The sequence below is a fragment of the Marmota monax genome, unplaced genomic scaffold (assembly GCF_021218885.2).
Source record: "Marmota monax isolate L192 unplaced genomic scaffold, Marmota_monax_Labrador192_F-V1.1 WCK01_AAM20220418_F8-fsc00125, whole genome shotgun sequence".
Classification (NCBI taxonomy): Eukaryota; Metazoa; Chordata; class Mammalia; order Rodentia; family Sciuridae; genus Marmota; species Marmota monax.
In genome coordinates this window covers 10,011,893-10,028,422 of record NW_026695235.1, presented here as the reverse complement: position 1 = coordinate 10,028,422, position 16,530 = coordinate 10,011,893, and the positions used below count along the sequence as shown (strand labels likewise).

Genomic DNA, 16,530 nt, shown 5'->3' with positions numbered 1-16,530 from the left:
TTTCCTCCAGGGTGTGTCTTCCAGAGGGCTGCCTTAGAGGTCTTCTTTGGGTTCTGGCAGGGGGTCTGTGTGACTGGCACAGACCTGCTGGGTCTCCCTGGGTCTCCGCCCACTGCCAAGGCCCTTTCCGGAGCACTCAGTTTGCAGGAGCAAGTAGTCTGCAGTGGGAGCATGAAGAGGCTGTCCTGGCAGCCAGGATAAGTCCTCCTCCTGCCACTCTCAGGGGCGTGAGGTGGCAGAAGTGTGCTCTCCCTGGCCTTTTACGGCTCCCTGGAATGATGAAGCTGGCCCAGGCAGCCCCACTTGCCCTGGCAGACAGTCCTCTTCGTCTTCCCCAAATGGCAGAGCTGGGAGCGTGCACTTCTAGGTACAGGTATATGATGTGCCACATAATAAAAATCTGAACACATCCACCCTGAAGCCCGTGTTGGATAGCAAGCACCAACTCAAAGACGACCGGCTCCTTTTGTTTCCCTAATGTGGTTATGTCTGCACTCCCAGAGCGCTTTTTCTTCTTTTGAGAATTCTAAGAACAAAGAAGTGTCCATTTTTTATTGAGTAGCAATAGGCAAAATAGCAAATAGTCCATTTGGGCCAGGAAGGCGCCCAGGGGAGCCACGTGACAGCCTATCCAACCATCCTGCCCTCGTGTATGCCTGTGTGCACGCGTGCACACACACAATCTTACAGAATATGTGACACACACTCTGCCTCACACTTCACCTATAAGTGTGCATTCACAGCCAGAGAAGTTACAGAAGCCATTATGAGCCATGTACCTGCCTCACAGGTAGGTTATTTTCCAGGTGGTATCCACTGTTACAAAGGAACAAAGAACCCCAGTGTTTACCAAGGCTGGACAGCAGAGCAGGGTGACCAGGAGGTGGGAGCCATGGCAGACAGCAAAGGAGCCAAGAAGGGGCAGAAGGCCATCATTAGTCATGAACAGAGACTCGTGGATGGGATGAAATAGTACCTGCTCACCTGCAGGCCGGGCTACCCAGCTCCTGCTGCACTCTGCAGGAAGGTGGTGCAGAAATCAGCAGCCACCAGGCCACCCTCTGCCTCAGCCTAGGTGGACCTTCCAGGGGATAAGACTTGACCTGCTCTGAGACACAAAATACATCCCAAGGCACACTGTCAGATGGCTTGAGGGAAGAGAAATGAACTGCTCCTCACAGGTGCAGTACAGTTGCATACCTCCACCATAAGGAGGAATCACTAGTCCTGATGGTTACAGTTTTATATGATGTGCCCCCTCCAAAACTCATGTTGGAATTTAATCCCCCCTAGGAGACAGGAAGACGTGGGACTTTAAAAGGTGATCAGGGCTCTGCTGTTGTGAATGAGTTAATCCAATTCTGGTGATTAACAGAGAAGTTACTTTGGTTTTGCAGTGTTGGGGATTGAACCCAAGGCCTTCCACATGCTAGGCAAATGTCCCACTTTAGCCCTACCCTACTGAGTTATCCTGAGCAAGTCTGCTAGAGCAGCCAGTTTGGTTAGGTCTCTTGCCCTGTGACGCATGTGCTGCCCTGGGACTCTGCCAGCAAGAAGGCCACCACCAAGATGTGGCCCCTTGATCCAGGGCTACAGATGTGAGCCAAAATAAATATCTTTTCTTTACAATTTGCCCAATTTGTGATATTGTGGGTAAAAGCAACAGAAAACAGACTAAGACAGGAATAGCTAAACTTATCCTTCCCCTTTTGGTTTTCAGTAAGCAGCGATCAGCAATCGTTGCTAGAGGAAGCAGAGCGCCCAGCACAGGACGATGGGCTCAGTCAGCCCACCTGCGACACAGGGAAGCGGGCAGTAAGACCACGGGAGAAGTCCTGGAGGGGCCGGGCGGTCATTTCATACCTAATACATCCTGATTCAGCAGGTGCCTCATAAAGTCTTTAAAACATGAAATACACAAGCTTCAAAAATCTACGTTGTTCCTAACAAGAGTGTTTTATTAGTCAGAGGTATTTCAATATTGCTGACCCAAGATGGCACAAGTTGGATATATTTCTGCCATTATGCACTAATTTCAGCAGTTCTAGAATGAGGTGGCAACATGATAAGAGACATATTAAAATTCTAAGCGATTACTCTCTAATGGGGAAACCAATACAGAAACAAAGAAAAGCCGCAAAACCCTCTCTCCTCCTCTCCCATCCCCCAGGGCACCTCCACGTCAGTCCCACACCAAAACCACCATTTGCTCACTGCTGCTAATGAACATTACACTTGAAAGACTGAGTGAAGTTACTGGCAATTAAAAAGTGTGAGAGAATAAAACCTACTACAGAAAGATAAACTATAATGAACTTGTGGGCTAAATTGTGTCCTCCAACATGACACAGATCCCACGCCACTTAACAGTAGGAGACGTTCTAAGACATGCATCATTAGACGGTTTTTTTACTGCGCAAGTATCACGGAGTGTGCTTACACCAACTAAGACAGATACAACGTCACCACACCGCACAGGGTCATAGGACCACCATAGTATATGACATCTGTAGTTGTCCATGGGGCAATTGCATGTGCTGAAGAACTGTCCCTGGAAGCTCTTCTGCAAAGTGGGTCCGTTCAGATGCCTAAGATAAAGTCAGGTAGTCTGATGGCTAGGTCCCTAAAAAAATAGAGGAATTTGAACACAGAGACACCAGAGGGGAAAATGTCACAGAAAGATGGAGGCAGAGGTTGGAGCAGTGCAGCTATGAGCCAAGGACCCCTGAAAGCCATTGACACTGAGAACAAAGAAAGGGACCTCCTCTGGGGCCCTGGGAGGAGAATGTCCCTGCTGATACCTTGGCTGAGAGAATAAACTTCAACTGGTCCAGTCTCCAGCCTAGGGGTTTCTCAGGGCAGCCTGGGTGGGGACTGGAAGCTTGGGAAGATTCACCACTTGCCCACAGGCACAGGTGTGACATAGCCACACCCAGGCATTCCCAGAAAGATGAAGGTGACTCTTTTAAAAGGTTACTGTAACTAAAATCATACAGCGCAGTGGCACAGGCTGCAGACTGGAACAGGCAGTGTTCTTGGATGAGCACCCCTGCTCTCTTCCTCCCTAGGACACAGTCCTGGCTCGGAATCTCAGATTTCCCATCTGAAAGCAATTCAAATAATTGCGTGGACGCGCAGGATGTCATGAGAGTTCACTGAGGTGAGCTGGGCAAAACCCTTACTGTGAGGGGCTGAGCACAGCTTGGTGGCAGAGTCCAGAGCCCTGGCAGGTGCCTGGGGCTCCATCCCCTGCAGCACCAACCAACCAACCAACAACAAAAGGTCCATCATGGTGCTGCACACTCGATGGGCAAGAAGGGAGGCAGCTCTTCCTACTGCAGTGACAGTTTCTCCAGCTCTGGCCATCCCCACCCCATTGCTCTGAGCTGATTCCTGGGCCTGCCTTTCACATCCTCTGTAATTGAGCCTTTGATAAATTCCTCTGCCGAAGCCTGCAGGTTGCTGCTCTTCACCTGAAGGAGCCAATGGTAGACTAGCTGTGACTTTCTTGCCATCTGTACCTCTGTATCTTGCACATTTGTATCTTGCTTTTTGTCTTTAAGAGTTTACCACCTTAGATATTTGTTCCACCAAATGCCCTCTTGCCACCTTCCTTTCCCTCCGTCAGCTTTGTGATTCGGGGACCCTGGATGAATTACTGGGAAAAATCTGAACTTCAATTCTATAAGCTTGGAACAAACTTTCAATCCAAAGTCTCCCAGTTATCAACTAAGAGGCTGATATCCGAACACATGCCCCCAAATGATTCCTTGGCTGTTTATATTTGAGTGTTTAAATATGAAAACAGATTTCCCAGCTGTTCATCCATATTAGTGGAGACAACAGAAAATCTTTCAACAGAAGCCCCAAATGCTTCCATGAAACCTCTATAAAGTGTATGGCTGCAGACCTTTCCTATCTTCATCTGGATTTACTGTGTTAGCATGAAAGATTTTTTTAAATAATGGAAATTGCTATAATTATAATCACTTTAGAACACCATTATTATTTTTAAGACCAAATTGCATGGTTCCAGCAGATGCTGGTTCTCCTGTTGGAAAGAAGTCACATAATGGTATCAGTGTGCAACCCGGCTCTCATCTCCATGCCAACGTGGGCCAGCTCACGGCTGTGCGGCTCTCACTTGCGTTTCTGGGCAGATGTCTATGACTCCTCACAGAGTGGCGAGCAGAACAATGGACCCCCAGTTGTTGATTAAAGCCTTCAGGGAACAAGCACACTCCCAAGGGCTGGCTTTCCCACAGGAGACAGGGATCTGCAAGGCTCAGCTCCTATCAAACTCCTCCCTCCGTTCCTTGGGCACTCGTTCCTGGATCCAACTATGCACTGTGTTCTTCTTCAAGCTTTGCCCTAAAGGAAGGAGGCGATGGGGCAGCTGGGGGGTGGGGAGTCCAACTGCAGTTACACATTAAGTCACTAACACCTTGAGGTGTGAGCTTGCGGGATCTCTGGCTGGAAAGGCTAGTTCAAAACCACAACCCAAGAAGTCAGGAGGTGTGAGGGGGAAAGGAACAGGATGTGGCTGGTGGCTGGGAAGCTGGGTTCTGGAGTCCAGCTCCCTGGGTTCTACTTCAGCTCTCTCTCTCTTTCTTCCCCTGTTGCCCTCACAAGTCACTCAGCCTCTCCAAGTTCCAGATTTCTCATCTCCCTGATGCACATAAGAACTTCAGGGGTAAGAGGTTGTGAGGATTCCCAGGAAAAACACACTTGGAATATTCCGCAGTGTCTGTCAGGCACGGGGCCCTCGGACACTATCCATGTCTATGAACTCCCGAAAGTCCTGGTTATTTATTGCTTGAATTTATAATCCTATTTTTCTTTCCACCTGAGCAATTTTTATTTAGGCTTCAGAGAATCAGCAGAGAATAAATGCATGACTCTTGACCATTAACAGAGTGGGAGGTGGCTGGAGGGCAGGGAGGATGGGACCACAGTCAGCTGAGGAGGCTTAGTGGCCCATGAGGGGTGGCATTCTGCGAATGCCCTGCTGGTGGTCAGGACACCTCAGGGCAGGACAGGAGTGAACAGGATGTATGTCACCAACACCTAAGGGTTTACAGTAGGCCTGCAGAAAATGATGTACATGGATTTTTGCTATAAAGCAGCTTATCACTAAATCAAGCCAGGAAAGAGGTCCCAGATATTTCACTCCCCATCAATTTAAAAGTTATATCTGTCTTTATAAAACAGCCTGCCCTGAAAACATGCTACTGTTTGAGAAATAACCTTGATCCAATCACCTCTTTGGCTATGGTAAAGATATGAGCACAGGCGCTCAGTGTGTTACATTCTGTTAATTAAATTAATTAAACTTCATCATTTTGAAAGAAAGGTCATCGAATTAATTAACAAAAGCAAGCTATTACTTATGATTTTTTTTTTTTGAGAGAGAGAGAGCCCAAGAAGTATTTTTTATTTCTTCTCAAGACTTTCTCTTGCACTTTGCTCTGGAAGGAGGGCTTCCAAGCTTCCTTTATCTCAGCCTACTAGAAACTGCCAGCATTCACTGCATCTCAGTGAGAAGTCCCTTCTAAAGCCAACACTAGCTTTTTTTATTTTTCCCCAAAAAAGGTATAAGTTTCTCAAACAGGGAATCATTCAGGGCTTGTTCCAAGAGATTTCACAGGACACAAAAAAGTCTATCCCATGTCCCGTGGGATCTTGTGAGAAGCAATTCACAAGGTTCCCACCGCCACGTGGTGTCCTCATGGGCCACTAAGCCTCCTCAGCTGACTGTGGTCCCATCCCCCCTGCCCTCCAGCCACCTCCCACTCCTGCAGCCACAGAGAAGGCTCACCCCATTCCAAACAAGCAGCTAGAATAGGAGCTGAGAAAAAATAATGCATTTTGAAGGTTATTTTTCTTTGTTAAACTAATTAAACAACTACAGAAGTTGTTCAGTCCTATTTCCTTTTTTTAAAAAAAGAACTAGCATGGCATATCTTTCCTCTTTAAGTCTTGAATAATTTAATTAGAATTATACAAAAGTCATGAATATGTTCTATTTATGGGCGATCATAGCAGAATTAAAACCCAAATGACAATGTTAAAAATAAAAATAAAGTATCTTTACAGCGTATGCAATGAGGAGAAAACTCGACTTCACCCGTGCACTGGGGGCTCTGAAGGGAACAAGGGGTTAGATCAACTCCTGGTAGGCTTTTTCCTTTTTATTTTCTTAAGATGTCCCTTACTACCAAAAAATATTAATAAATGAACATCCAAGGAAGAGAAAGGGAAAGCTGTTCGACTGGAGTCTTGTTCTGTCACCGCCTCGCTCAGCCTGCACTTCACACCTCCCAGCCACACGCGGGGAGACGCGGCTCCGTGCGCAGGGGCAGCCAAGGAGCCAACAGGCAACTCACAGAGAAAAGCGGGCCAGCTCGCTCCGCAGGCGACAGCGAACCACTTCGGAACCTGGCTGCTTTTAGCTGAGCTCATGTACAAATCCCTTTAAAGGGTACTGCAGCTTGGATGCCGGCCACGAGCCTCTTTAAGCAGCATGTGAGACAGCGTGGGGGGCAGGAGACAGTAACACGAGGTGATTTCTCCCAACCCACAGCATCTCGCCCAAGGCCCCTGCTACCTGTCCTGATGGAAGGAGGTGTCTTTCGCGTGAAGGAAATCGCGCCGGAGGCGCATTACAGGTCTCTCGCGGGGCCAGCCACACTGGAGGCCGGGGGCTAACAAGTTCTGAGCACTGGGCACAGCACTCAGCGGCACCTTGGGCACGGGTCAGCCATCCCTCGCCTCTCCAGCGCGCGGGCACCCCCGCTCCCCGACCCCCAAGCCCCTTTGAGCTCCCCACTCTTCTCTCCCCTCCGGCTGCCGCTTTAGGGGCGACGTTAGGCTCACGAAGACATCTCTGGGCACCTCCCCACTCTGCCCCGAGCCCCTGAAAAGCCCGCGGTTGCAGCCAGGAGGACTACAGGGACCGCGGGCGCCGGGTCCGTAGGGCGGGCGGGAGCCTACTGACCTACCTTCTGGGGGGGAGTCCCAATCAGCATCTCCAGGTAGTAGCCGCGGCCAGAGTCCCCCTGCAGATTGTCCACCATGGCCAAGAAGTTGGCATTGACTCCAGCGGGTTCCAAGGCGAGCGCCAGGCCATTGGCGCGGGCCAGTGCGGAGGTCACGGGCTCTGGGGCGGGCGAAGCCGGGTGGCGGGTGGCCGAGGCCACTTGGAGGGGCAGCGTGAAGGGCGCGGGGGCCAGCGCGGGGGCCGCGCGAAGGAGCCACTGGGCCAGCAGCGGCAGCAGCAGCGCCCTGGCCAGCGCGCCCATAGCCGCGGCGGAGCCGGGAGGAGAGCCTGCCGGTGCGGCGCGGGCGGCTCAGCAACTTGGCGGGCACGCGAGGCTGAGGGGCGGCGGGGCAGGGCTGGCCGCGCACCGGGCCGGCGGCGGCGGCGCAGGAGGGGCGGAGGAGCCGGGGAGGAGGCTCACAGGCGGCGGCGGCGCCGGAGCCGCCCCAACCCGCGCCTCCAACTTGAGCAAGTTCTTCGCCGCTGCCCCCTCTGGCGGGCGCTGGCTGCCCCGCAGGGGCCCCTCCCCGTGCCCAAGGTCAAAGCGGGGCGCGAGGGCCCCCGCGCCGGTCCTGCCCACTCGCTGGTCTCGGGCCGCGCCTCTTCCCCGGGAAACTCGAGTCCTGAATTTCCTCGGAACGCGCTCGGGAGGCTGCGGCCAACGGATGTGACGAGGCTCATCTGATATCAGAGGGAAAGTTTCAGGAACCCTTAAAGGGGCAGCGAGGGCCCGAAATGCCCCCGGGGTCCCGCGCGCGAGCGAGCCCGCCGTGTCCCCTTGCCCTTCTGCGGCGGGGGCTGCTGGGGTGACTTGGGGGTCAAGGAAGAGAGCAGGGAATTGTGAAAGAGCCGCGAGGCTCCCAGCGAGTTGGAGCCTGCGCTCCCCCTCGCCAAGTGCATCTCCACCGGCGCCGGCTGCTTCCCGGGGCATTTCCCGAGCGCGGACTCCCCCGCCCCGGTTCCTACCCACTCCTCCTTCCTCCTCGCGGCGCGTGAGCGGGGTGTGCTGGAGTGGAGGCTGGGAGAGCAGCGCGCTGGGGGAAGCAGGCGAGGACGCGAGAGCTTTGAAATCCTTTGGGGTGGGGGGCTGGGCGGCCGTTTGCTGCCTATGGGAGCCTCGCCTCTCCTTGAGCGCCTTGCACTACCCGCTGGGGAGCTGGCGCCCGCCACTGGCTTTGAGTCTGGGCTTTGGGTCCCAAGCTCGTCCTCATGCAGAGGAGATCATACTAAGGACTGCTCTCCCCTTCCCCCAGGGGTCCCTTCAATTCATTTAGAAAGTTGGTATCAGAATCCAAAATCAGGGCTGCCGCGTCTACGCCCTGCCTTTGAAACCCCATCCCTACTGCCGCCTGGCCTGGCAGATCACCTAATTAACAACTTGTTCAGCCCTAGACGCCAAATCTGCAGAAATGCTATCATACAAGCCATGAGGCTTATTTTATTTTAGATACTGAACGCAGAGGGTACAGTTACACTAACTAAAGCCATTGATTTCTACCGAAACAAGGAATAGAAAAGTCTTTCTGCCTCCTCCACCTGAATTATGTTGGCTGTTTTCAAAAAACACGCAAGCCCATCTTCAAATAGTGGGGAGGTGGAAGCCAAGCCACCCCCCCCCACCCCAGGGCAACTTCCAGCCACTCTACTCTAGCTCCCATATTAGTTCCTGTCTTCCCAATGTTAGCATCACATCTTGCTCTGCAAAGGACCTTTATGTCAGAAATCTTCAACTGTATTGATTTTTAGATGACTTTAACTATAAATCACATTTTCCCCAAACTATAGCCCAACTGTAACAAATCTCCAGCTATACAAAGAAAAGCCAAGTTGGAGCCTGTGATATAACCTAAATTGATATTCCCCATAAATCTGCATAGTTATTCCAGACCTTTATATTCATATATTCACATTTCAAATTCAAGGTTGTAAAGGAGGTACAATTTTAAAGAAATGATTATTTATGCTCCCTGGTGTCCAGTCTTCAGGGTTCAGAAAGACATCCAGAGAGCTCTCAGAAGACTATAAACCTTGTGAAAAGCACATGGAATTTATTAAGGACATTGATATAAGGGTTACGTGATGTATAAGCCCAATATTAAAGACATTTGCTTTCTAATAGTTAAAAACCATAAGGGAAATCTGTGAGAAATCAAGTGTAATTAGAGTTTGTACTTGAAACTCCAGAGTCCATGGAGCATGAACATTCCTGAGCCCTTGATGGTAGGGGATGACTGAGGTTTGCAGGTGGACAGGCACTTGAAGATGTGGGGAAGGAGTAGCACAGGCAGTGTGGATGAGCAGAGCTGCCTTGTCAGGGGAGAAGACAAGCCAAAGCCACAGTCTATTGGGTCCCCTCAATTGACGGCTTTTAGGAAGGTGTCAGAATTCTTGGTCCCTGTTGGGGACTAGCGTGCTGGCTGGATTTGAGAAACAGTAGTTCTACCTTCCAGGTGTGAGCATCGAGGGGTGTTTGGCAGTCCTTTCGTGAGGGAGCATTGGTTTTCCTTCATCAACCTTTTCCTTTCCCAAGAAAGAATTCTCATGGACAGACAGTGCAGGACAGAGCAGTTGCCCCTCCCCTCCTGGCAGTACCCCAGACTCCTCCTCCTCCTGTCCTCCTCCTCTCAGGCTCTGGGAGCAGCAGACCTTCCTGCTCCATTGGGGGAAACAAGTCTACAGTTAGAAGCCCTCCCTCCTTGAAAGGAGAACACTTTGGACTTGAGTATGTCTGTGGAAGGCATTGGGTAGGGGGGGTCTCCCCTCCATCCTGAGGGGCTAACCACGGACTCCTGGGAGGAATGCCTAGCTGTCGGCCAGAGGAGCTGGCATCTGGTGGCATTGGGGTGTTCTGTGGGTGTTCATTGGCTCTTACCACTTGCCCCAAGTTCCTTTCATAGGAGCTCTTTGCAAACTCGGTGTCAGGACTTCATGACATTCTTAAAAATTATCATCAAAGGCCCCAAAGAGCTTTGGTTTACATGATCCAAACTAGGCATTCAAACTAGGAATTCAAACAGAAATTTTAACAATGTGTCGTAATTCATTTAAAATAACAATAATAGAGGGGCACAGAGGTGCATGCCTGTAATCCCAGCGGCTCAGGAGGCTGAAGCAGGAGGATTGAGAGTTCAAAGCCAGTCTCAGCAACAGCAAGGTGCTAAACAACTCAGTGGACCTGTCTCTAAATAAAATACAAAATAGGGCTGGGGATGTGGCTCAGTGGTTTAGTGCCCCTGAGTTCAATCCCTGTTAACTCCACCCCCCATCCCTGCAAAATAACCCAAATAAAATAACAATAATAAACCATTACACAGAGACACAACAAACATTTTAATGGACACTATTTTCCAAAGAATAACTGAAAAGAGTGGCATTATTTTACATTTTGGCAAATCTCTTCTGTGTCTGGCCACTTCTGCATCTAGGCTTGGAGTCCTCACCTGTCCTGAAGCCTGGGAGACATTCTACCCAACACTCGTGAATGAATGAGAATAAAAGGGCCCAAATTTCAGTGTAATCATGAAAATAAGTTTGAAATAAAGGACCCCCCGAAGGGCCAGATCCAGCTCTTTGAGAACGACAGTTTTATACTGTCTTTCTGTTGTGTCTTATGTCTTTGTATCAGGCACTGTCCCTCCGACTGGTAGGAAGAGGCTAAACAGGGTCTGGTCCTGGTTCCTTGGCAGACTACCTCAAGGCTTCTTGCTTCTTGTCTAGCCCAGCAGCTCCCTACTTTCCAAAAGGACCCCAGCCGCCTGCCGGCCAGTGAAGCTTATCAATTGCTCTCTACCTTCTGAAACTCCATTTTCTGCCTGCCTTGTAGATTCATTCTTCTCTGAGACTCTGAACATGTGAAAGTTCCCACTTCTTATTTCGTTTAAACCTTTCTTGATCTTATCACTGTCCCATCTCCTCCCTTTTTGGTCACTGTTCCTGAAAATGTCCTCAACATTCCTTATCAACGTCCTCCTCCCCCTAAAAAGCTCCACCCACAAGTCCACAGGAGACAAGGACATTTCTCAATCTTTGTTCTTACTCAACCAGTCCACCTCAGAAGAATATGTCTTGTAAAAAGTACATGGAATTTATCAAGATGGAGTCCCTGGTACATGGTGATATCACTCATTTTGTGACCGTATTAGAACAGGTTCTGTGCTACTTTTGCAACTTCATGTCTGTTAAGCATCACTGGGGGTAGGGGGTGGGGAGGGTATTGGCTGCAACAATTCCCTAGATATTCCAGTTCCCATTCTCCTGGTTTGGGGCAGGGGTCCAGAACTGCCATATGTTGATGTGCCCCAGGTGAAATAGGAATCTGAGAGAAATGAGCTACCACTGTCAGACTGAAGAGACTTGTTTGTGGTCCTGAATTGATTTGGAGGTTTCAGTATGTGTCCTTGAGGTCTTTCATATTGTAAGAAAGCTGGTCTTCACCGTGTCTCCTGAGAAATTTCAGAAACTATGAACATCCCTAGTACTGAAATGAGGGTTGCTTTGGGGGGAGGGGGTACTGGGGATGAATTCAAGGGGCACTCAACCACTGAGCCACATCCCCAGCCCTATTTTGTATTTTATTTAGAAACAAGGTCTCACTGAATTGCTTAGAGCCTTGCTTTTGCTGAGGCTGGCTTTGAACTCACAATCCTCCTGCCTCAGACTCCAGTGCTACTGGGATTACAGGTGTGCACCACTGCACCCGGCTAGAAATGAGGGTTTTTAAACTTCACTTCCCTCCAGAAGGAAGCTAGGTTCCTTGAACAAGGCTGGGTTCCTAAGCGGACTGAGCAGACCCTAGAACATCTCTTTACAACAGGAATCAAGGATGCTACCAGAGACTCTGTCAAGAGCTAAGGCAAAACCAGGACAATGTACCCATCACTAAAGCAGTAACTGTAATGGCTCAAAACACATCCGTTATGTTGAAATGTATTTGTTCATAATGTTCTTTTTAAAAGTACATTGATTATCTTTGAGAATGCTTGGGAACCAACTCATTATTTTTAAAAGCTGGAGAAGAAAGAGGAAGAATGGAACATTTATTTTCTTGACTTTGCTGTACAAGCTACACCTTCACATAACCAAATAATTGACAACAGCAAAGTCCTCTTTATAGAAGTTCTGCAGGTACTAAGTGAAAAAGGAAGGCTAGAATTAGAGTACTGCCATTGCAGACCCTCGTGAGTTAATGGATCTAGGTACTGAGCATCAGAGAGAGGCCGGGGGAGGAGGGACCTACCCAAGATGGAAATTCACAGTGCTACCTGTGACGTGTTCTTGCCCCAAAAATCAAACCCGAGTCTGGCCAAGCCTGTACATCAGGATGGCAGTATGTCTCCTGGGGCCTGAATCTGGCCTGTTGCTTGTGCTCGTGATGGAGATTTTATGGATACACAGCACACTCAGGTGCTCAAGGAGTTGTGACAGGGACTGCATGACCCCCAAAGCCTAAAATGCTTAATGTCTAGTTTTCTCAATGAAAGTTTGCCAACCACTGCTCTGGATCAAAAGGGTCCCAATACCCCCTCAGTCACAGGGACCTTATGTGGATGATGTTCAGAACAAAAACTGACAAAGTTATTTATGAGACAATTAGAGATTTAAACAGTGGTTGGATGATGTTATGATATTATAGTTAACATTGTAAAGCATGTTATAATGGTAGTGTGTGCGTGTGTGTGAGCATGTGTGTGAGAGTTCTGAGGTGGTGGAGACACGTGCTGCTGTTTTGGGGTGAAGTAAGGTGGCTTCACAGTCGCCAGTTGGTGGGAGCCCTGGCAGTGTGCCCTGTGAACTATTTAACCCTGATGACCTTGTCGGCCCCTCATTGTTCCCATTTTTGAACCAAGGCATAGAGTCAATGTTTGGTGAGTTGTAGGAACAGAATCCTGGGCCTGATTTCAGTTCCTCTGCTGTTTGACTCCTTTGATGTAACCTTTCTGGAAGTCCCAGAATAGTCCTGTGGGAGAGAACCCAGGACACTCCCTGTGGACGGGAGACACAGGGGGAGAGGGCCAGGTGCTCTTGCAGACAGCACCCCCTGGCACTAGTCGAACAGACTTGTGGAGTCCCCCGAGCCAGGCACGTGCCAGAGACAGGCCCACAGGGGTGAGCGACACCCAGGGAGTCCCTCACCAGAGGCCGCAGTCCAGCAGAAGACAGACAGAAGGGCATTTCCTCTTTAGAAACCCCACCCTGACTTCCACATGAAAGAGCCGGGTGGAATAGTCAGAGAGGGGACCCCTTAGAAAGTGACTGTGAGGATCTGGGAGGCTGGTGGCGATGGCCACAGACGGGGGACCTGGCATCAAGTGTTTAGAAGGCTGGATCCCCCTGACACGGGGAGAAGCAGCAAGGGACTGTCCTGCTTTGGGAGTGTAACAGGCCCACTTTATGCTTTAAACACACCCTTGCTGCTTTGCCACGGCGACTGATTTTTTTAAATAGACACGTTTCTTTCTATTTTTCTCTCCCTGCTCCTCCCTAATCTCAGGGGAAACGGGATTACCTTTCCTCCCCATCCTAGGCAGAGTTATCTGTCCCTGAGCACCCACCCTCCATAGGAATGAAGGAATCCAGACTTTGGGGACAGTATAGAAGATCTCAGAGGTGACTGTCCCCCAAATTAACAAGTGAATGACAACCCTGGACGGAGAACAGGTGGGATGTAGCCTTTGAACCACCTCTCTAACAGCCTCCCGCTCCTGCCGAGGGGCAGAATCACAGCCTCTGTGTTTTTCTTTTGCTACCAAAGCAATAAACCTTCTTTTTATAAACCTTCTTTTTCCTTTTACTCAAAACCGTGTCTTCGTTACTGGATTGGCATTGGGGACAAGAACTGAGCATCCTGTCTTGAGATATCTGGTGGTGGTCAATTATCAGAGCAGTGTCACAATCCTGTCTCGTTCTGTTCTCAAGCAGTGGGAGGTGACACTGGTGTCCCCATTTTTAAACAGAAAATGAGGCACTTGAGTCGGACCTCCCACCCCACCCCAGGGTCCAGTGCTTCCTGTCCTTTTCCACTGGTTCTCCGAAACTCTGAGGCAGCCTTCCGTGTCAGCTTTCCATCGTGGTGACAAAACACCTGAGGTCATCAGCTTGGAGGAGGAAAGATTTATTTGGGCTCCTAGTTTCAGAGGTTTTGGCTCTCCGTCAGCTGGCTCCTGGGCAGAAACATCATGACAGAGGGGCGTGGTGGAGAAGAGCTTCTCAGCTTGTGCATCCAGGAAGAGGAACAGGAAGGTGCTGGACAGTGAAGTCCTCCACCCAAGGACCCACTGCCTCAACCAGGTCCTCCTCCTGCAGTTTCCACCACCCCAGGAGTCTGTCCAGCTAGGAGTGTGTCCCTCTGTGGAGGAACCCACTGCTGAGGCAGAGCCCTTGGTCAGGCACCTCCCTGAGCCCTACTTCTTCATGCTGCAGGCTTCCCTGGGGACCAAGCCCTCAACACATGAGCCTCTGGGGTTGTTCCAGATCCAGACCCTAAGAGCACCACATGCCCACATCATGGGAGGACGCTGAGGCACAGAGATTGACAGCAAGATCACAGCACGTAAATGACCGACCCAGATTTGAACCTGGTCAGCTGGGTTCTGAAGCCTGTGTTCTTTTTCTAATCCATGTGGCCTTCTTAAAATGACTAATTAAGCACATTTCGGGATAGAGGGAAGGAAGCACTCACCTCTGACTTCTAAATAACAACCTTCCCTTGTGCATTTCAAATGGATTCCCATTTACACAAAGCATGCTCACTTTCCAGACACATGGGTTGAAATAAATAGGGCCACCGGTCTTAGAGTACATCAGCTGGGTCCCCTGCTGGGCAAGCGCCCTCCCACAGCACCCAGAACGTTTCCACCTCTCCTGCAGCTGAGAGCCACTTGCCCAGGACCTCCAGGTGAGAGTGGAATCGCCTTTGGAACCCTCAGCATCCTCCTGGAACTGGCTGCTTTCTCTAGTTGAGTGACGTTAAAATCATGGGGACTAATTAATGCAAACACCAATGTCAGCAGAGAAGGAGGCCCAGGTGGTGCATTCCGGGCGGTGGGGTCCAGCCGCAGACTGCCTCACTGGGCTGCTGGGCGTCTTCCCAAGAAAGACAAATTCATGCCTGTGCCTGTGAAAATCTGTTTTGACAGGGACCAGTTGGAGAATGGGACTGTCCCTCTGTGTGGATCTATGACTTCATTGGAGGGGGGAGGGAGTGAAGGAGGAGGAAGTGAGGAAGAAAGGCTGGAGCAATGCCAGTCACCGGACCTGCATCCCACACGCGCTGCCCAGCAGGTCCGGTGGCAGCAGGTCTCAGCTCCCTCTGGAGAAAGAAGCCATGGGCCCTAGAAACAGCCTCTACAAGCTCAAGGCCCAGAACTGTGCTTCCCACCAAGTGCAGGGCCCAGCAGCTTCAAGGTCTTGGGGTGGGAGCTTAAGGAGGGGAGGGAAGGACCTCCAGAGACAATGAGGCAGGGTCCTGCCTGTGCGTGGAGCAGCCACAGTAGCCTTTGACCTCAGATTCCTCCCATGGGTGGCTGCTAGGTGGCAGAGGGCAAGGGCCTGGCAGGGCCTTCTCAGACAGCAGGGCCAAAGGGCACCTAGGTGCTGTATTCCACTTTAGGAAGGAAGTCCAGGAGCAGCAAATTGTCCAAGCATGCCCAGCCCCATGTCCCTTCCCTTGACCTTTCAGAGATGCTGCTAAGGTCCCACCAGCAGCTAGAGGCTGGAAAGATGGTGGGTGGCCCCTGCAGCAGCTGTGGAGAGCTGATGGAAGTCCCTCTATAATCCCACCAGAGCCTCCCAAGGAGTCTGTTGTTGAAAACTCAGTCCTTGTCCCTGATGTCAATCCAATAACGAGGACACAGTTTGGGGAAAAAGGAAAAAGAAGGTTTATTGCTTTGGTTGCAAAAGAGAAACTCAGGGGATTCCTGTCCCAGAGGCTGTGATTCCACTCTCAGCAGGAGCAGGGGGCTTTTAAAGAGGTGATTCAAAGACTACATTCCACATGGTTCTCTGTCTGGAGCTGTAACTCACTTGTTAATTTGGGAGACTGTCATTTCTGAGATCTTCTGGTGCCCTCCCCAAAGTCTGAATTCCTCTGTTCCTCTGGTGGGTGTGTACTCAGGGACAGATAATTCTGCCTAGGGTGGGGAAGAAAGGTAATGCTGTTCCTCTGAGATTAGGGAGGAGGAAAGATTAGAGAGGAACAGGGAGTGAGGAAGATAAAGAAACCTGTCTATTTTAAAAATCAGTTGTGCTGGCAGAGCAGCAAGGGCCAAGTCAAAGCATAAAGTGGGCACTGTTACAAGTTTGTCCAGCCTCTGCAGAGCCACCCATTGGTTCAGAGTGGCGGGCACAGAGTTGGGTGACAGCCTTTATGATGCCTCGTCCTCCCTCCCACCTTTGCCCCACACCCCAAGGAAACTCCGCCTCCCACTCTCCCAAGGACTCCGCTGCCTGGGCTGCAGAGAGCCACGCTGGCTGCCTCTCCATCACCCAGAGCT

The 16,530-nt window shown here is 50.5% G+C and overlaps 1 protein-coding gene across 3 annotated transcripts in view; it reads right to left on the bottom strand.

Annotated features, from left to right (window-relative positions):
* Window positions 1-7,674, bottom strand: part of Bace2 (beta-secretase 2) — an 89,571-nt gene extending 81,897 nt beyond the window's left edge. Inside the window, exon 1 of one of the 3 annotated variants that reach the window (XM_058577343.1) lies at window positions 7,002-7,674. In XM_058577343.1, the coding sequence (XP_058433326.1) occupies window positions 7,002-7,301 (300 nt within the window). In that variant the 5' untranslated portion in view covers window positions 7,302-7,674. The remainder of the gene's footprint in view (window positions 1-7,001) is intronic. The other 2 variants (XM_046439099.2, XM_046439098.2) reach the window with 2 other exon arrangements.
* Between the last annotated feature and the right edge of the window lie 8,856 nt (window positions 7,675-16,530).